General features: G+C 55.4%; 1 protein-coding gene across 1 annotated transcript in view; it reads left to right on the forward strand.

The window, feature by feature from the left end:
• The first annotated feature begins 307 nt into the window (after positions 1-307).
• The window catches only part of LOC119091733 (1-phosphatidylinositol 4,5-bisphosphate phosphodiesterase classes I and II-like), an 82,217-nt gene continuing 77,524 nt past the window's right edge, over positions 308-5,000 (forward strand). Inside the window, 1 exon segment of the mRNA XM_037214585.1 lies at positions 308-464. Within this exon segment, the coding sequence (XP_037070480.1) occupies positions 366-464 (99 nt within the window). The 5' untranslated portion in view covers positions 308-365.

Genomic DNA, 5,000 nt, shown 5'->3' on the forward strand with positions numbered 1-5,000 from the left:
TGCCGCCATGTCGTAATCGAAGTGCCGCTACGTCGTAATTCCTTGTGCCTCTGTGTCGTAATTCCAGTGGCGCTGTGTCGTACTCCCAGTGCTGCGGTGTCGTGTCCCAGTGCCGATGTGGCGCTGTCTTGCGTCCCGGTGCCGCCGTGCCGCTGTGTCGTGTCCGGGTGCCGCCGTGCCCCGTCGTGGCGGCGCCGCCGCGCCGGCGTCGTCGAGCCGTGCGCCGTCGTCACCGGGCGCCGCCGCGTGCTGCAGGAGCGTCGGCGGCGCGACCCCCGGGCCGGCGCCGCGGCCGCCAGTCGCCGGCGGCCGCTACCTGTGACCGGAGCCCGCCGCCGCCGCCGCCGTCGTCGTCGCCAGCAGCCATGGCCGGCTACCGGCCCGCCGTGCACGTGGTCCAGCTGAAGCCGGTGGTCGTGCCGCAGTGCATGCAGGAGGGCCAGAAGTTCATCAAGTGGGATGAGGTGAGCGCACCAGCACACCGCTGCGGGGGTGATCAGTACTGTTCGGTCTGGGGCCAAGTGTTCATATCAGCTGCGGCTGGGAGGCGTACCCCACGAAAAGGCTGCCGCGCTTCGCTGTGCAAAGGAGCCAGTTTTTATGTGAGGATGGGGGCCCTTGGTAAGCCAATGGACTGCCGATCAAATGAAAACTTTCCGCACATGCGTCAAAATGTGCTGTGGGGCATTGCTGAGGATGAAAAATGCAGCCAACACCACATAGAAAACAATAATTTACTCGGTCGGAGACGCCTATAATGTCATGACTTGTTCCGTCTCAGCGAAGTAATGCTGAAAGGCCTTTGCCGGCATTATAATCCACTATGAAAATCCTTAAGTTGATGGCGTACTTCGCACATGCCGTTTGGTCATGCGTCGGTATTAAATGTGCGAAGGTGGCCATGTTGAATACACATAACATCAGCCATCAAGACAACTGATTCAAGAGGACACAAACTGATGTTGGAGTACCTTGAGCACATGGTACTTAGTCCAAACAACCAAAGTACTTGTACACAGCACGCGCTTTTATTCTCCATTTGTCCAACCCAACAAGACCAGGAGCGCTGGCCTGCCAGTGCTGATTTGTCCTGATTATTCGTGAAGTCCTAATATGCGTATTGACCCTGTTGCTGCAATAGCGGCCACCCTGTCTCTGAAATGGGTTTGTCTTGCAACTCTGTTTTTGGCCTGTATTATGCTAACAGACTCAGGTGATGTAGACACTTAAAAACGTGCTACCGTACAACCCGGGAAATCTACTAGCAAGATCACCCCCGCTCTGTTGGCGTCAGTTTGTTGTGCTGCTGGCTGGGGAGACCTGGGTTAGTTGTTGGGACTTCGGAAACACGAAGTGCCTGTGACGGAATCAAGAGCACAGAAAGAATAGGTAAGAAGTCCGAGTTCGTTGACACTCCAAAATCACTCGGTACATGCGTCCGCGGTCTTCACCGACGCTTCAGGCTTCTGCGCTTTTCTATGCCGCAGTTTTTCTTCCATGGCTTTTGGGGATCTTTCTGTATATAGCGTTGCCCGCTGCTCCACTCTTCAAACATGTGTTGATGTGGAAAGGCTATACTGCCCTCGCTTACCCTTCCCCATCCTCATGCGGCGTGGTCTCGTGCATTTTAGAACGAACACGTCATGCTTAGAACTGCCGAACCGCTTTACGGTAAAGGCGCTCCGTTCTCGACAACCGCGTGAGTGGTGGCAGGAACGCAAACACCCCGGCGCCGCAGCAACACCCCAATTTTCTCAGCACAGCGGCAAGATAATTCGTCTTTACCGCTCTCGCAAGCGAAATTAATGCGCGCCAGTAACAAAATATGCAGTAAATTTCGGCAAGCTCCAAGCAATTTCGGCTGCTAAGCAATAGCAAAAATGTGGAACATTTTTGCAGATGAAGTGCTCCGAGTTCAAGACCTTGATATTCCAGGTTGTGTTATAAAACTCCACGGTTGCGGATTCACAGCTGTCACTGTCAGAGCCAACTAGGGCCACAAGGTTCAAGATGGCCACCACGTGAGAGCACCACATCGTCGCTGCACGCAGGGCGATAGGGAAATCCGTATTGTCAGGACTAATGGTTTGGGTGTTGCGTTATTCATCCATTACGCTGCCGCTACTGTGGGAGAATATGCACCGTCTGGAGTCGAAACGCCGCGTAAGTCTACACTTTGACCCCGCTTGTGCTCGGTGATGGCGACCGGTGCCCCTAAAGACTGACAAGCACTGGAGGCCGGGAGCAATCACGAGCGTAAGCTTAACTGGGTTCGTATGTACGTACCAATGTCCAGGAGTTGTTCAAGAATCTGCGCTGTGACATTGCACTCTTCATTCATTTCTGAATGCTCAGTGACGTGAGCAATATAGTCAAAACAAGTATTTAGTCAGCCCAATGTGGCTAAATTTAGCCCACATAAAGAAGCCACAGAGAAACATCGCGTTACCCCGATCGGAAGCATGGAGAGCTCATCAACTATGAACGCACGCGGGCTGCGATATTTAAGTGTGGTGCTGTTCTGGGAGATCTCGGTCTCTGTCTTTTTTTGGGAGAGGAGAGAGGAAGAGTGGTCACGGATGTCATGTTAACGGGTGCGATGTGGGCTGGCGCAGGCGCAAAATGTGAATGTGCAACAACGATGGCAACAAGGGAGACTTCGGTTTGCTTCAAAGCTGGTCAGCTCTTGCGAGTTTCTTGGTCAAGGTTTCATTCATTAAATGATTAACACTGGCCACACGTTTGCCTATGGCAACGCATCAAATGCATCTCACGGTATACGCTTAAGCGGGCGAACATTAAAATGGAGGGTGTATTAGCTTACGTTGTACGTTCTGGCATCCTGTCGCGTTTTCCTGAAGAATGCACACCACGTCTGCGTAATCACATCATCGGTGAAACCATATCTCACCGAGCCAAATTGACTGAAAGCGTACCGAATTTGTCTTTATGCCCTACAAAGTTAGGCAACTACTCCGAAATAGCCTGCAGTTATGCCGAAAACACGTTCGTTATTCTTTACTGCCGAGCCTGAACGTGCTTCTGTCGAAATGGACTGGCACTACGCCGCATCATGACTGTTTTACTCCACTTCGTTGATCTAGATTCAAAATAAGCACATTAGTTTTAAGTCGATGTGTTGACGGCTGTAAGGAGTGGGTAAAGATGTATGTGGAGCGAGAACTCAAGAAAGGCCGTCTTTTACCCAGTCCAGCGATATGGGTTCTGGATGGCGTTGCTGGGGCATCCGTGTCTTTACTCATCTTTGTCCAATCTTTGCCCATCTGCACCCATTCTCCTCGCTTCTGCGTCGCTGACTTGGACGTGTGTCGAGTTCTTTTTTTGTTCCGCCCCTCTCTGTCTAATTGCTGTGTACGTTTTTTTCAAACGCTAGGCGGAACTTTCTGTGAGGACTCTGCTCATACACTCTTCCTCACATTAAAGCGGGTAGCGACGAGAACAGGATTGGCGGAGGAGGAACACTGGATTCGTTGACGCGTACGCCGATTGGAATGTCGCAAATCTGCAATATCGCTCCCTCCTTTCACATTCTCAAATGACTGCCCCCTTCAGCACCGAACCGGAGCCATTGATCACGCGGCGTTGTATATTTTGCTGCAGCAAGAGCTTGGTTCGAATGTCTTCCTCACTCCAGAGTTTAGAAATGTTTGGGCAGCCAGGATAAACAAGCACTTCCGACCGAGCGGATCACGCCATTGAGGTGTCCAAACTCCGGAGAATTTCACGGCGATTTTCAGTGCAATCGCTTTACAACATCGCATGGGTGCACGTTTTCCCTCATGACAGTCAGCGTGATTCACTTCGTTCGGATGCGATCGACAACATTCGGCGGGATTCGCCTAAAAATGGCACGAGTGGAGAACTCTGAAAAAACAGATCCTGTCTTCGCCTAAGTGAGCCAGGCAGTTTTGCTTTATTGACATGCATTTTCAGCGGTTTTCATCAAAGCCATGTGTTTCAGGCTGAAATGAATTTAATCGCTGAGTTTTGCTACAAAAGCCTAATTTCCCGAGAGCTGTATTTCTAAACTAAATGCTGTATTTTCCGAGACCATTTCCAACCTGGCAGACGACTCCTCTTTGATCTTGCCTCCTCCTGGGCCCGAGCCTGCTCTGCGTGACCGCGGCCGGCCGGCCGGCGAGTGCGTCCGGCGCGCCGGCCCGGCCGCGTGTGGCCGCATCGCCGGCGCGTGCTGCGCGCCTGGCCCCTGTCAGCTGTCGGCCTGGCTCGCGTCGTCGGCCAACCGGCCCCGCCCGGCCCGGCCTGCGTCGCCGCCTGACGCGCGCGGCCCTGTGTCACCCCATCTGGCCGCTCGTCTGGCGCCCGTGACGTCCCGTCTCCGGGCGGATGGTGCTGCTCTAAGGGCCGATGTATCACGGATGAAACCAGGTGTTCTGCGCTCTGCCAGGCGCAGAAAGTGCGCGGCCGCCCCGTCGCTGCGCGGCGTCACAGACATCTGACACGGCCTGCCGTTGAGGTGGGCCACATCACGACCACTTCACGTGCTGTCGCTGCAGCTGCAGCCGGACCGGAGGTATGACGGATGCTTCCAGCGCATGGGCGGCTTGTGGCAGCTGCTGTGTTTGCTGCAAAGGGATGTCCTGCCGACCCGTTCGCCGGCCGCTGTCACCGGACGCGCGCGGGACTGGTGTCCGGGCGGCACCACCGCCTGCGAATGCGCTATGAGTCACACTGTATGGCGGCCGCCCCGCGGAGGACAGCGGCCGTCACCCGCCCGCGAGCCGAGCTGATGTGCTCCACTGCTTGCTGCTCCGAGGCCTCCCGGTCGAGAGCCTGCCAGCTCCGAGTCTGCGGCGCGCCTCCACGGCCCGCGGACGGAGCGGAGCCGTCCGCCGGGCGCGCCGCGGCACGTGGTGGCGCACCGCCGCGTCCGGCTCGGCTGCCGGGAAGTCCTGCCCGGTTCCGGAGGCCAGTCACGCTCAGCGAGCGCGGAGGGGGATTTCCAGCCAGTCGGCGGC

The sequence above is a fragment of the Pollicipes pollicipes genome, unplaced genomic scaffold (genome assembly GCF_011947565.3).
Source record: "Pollicipes pollicipes isolate AB1234 unplaced genomic scaffold, Ppol_2.1 Scaffold_3447;HRSCAF=4054_pilon_pilon_pilon, whole genome shotgun sequence".
In the NCBI taxonomy this organism is placed as follows: Eukaryota; Metazoa; Arthropoda; class Thecostraca; order Pollicipedomorpha; family Pollicipedidae; genus Pollicipes; species Pollicipes pollicipes.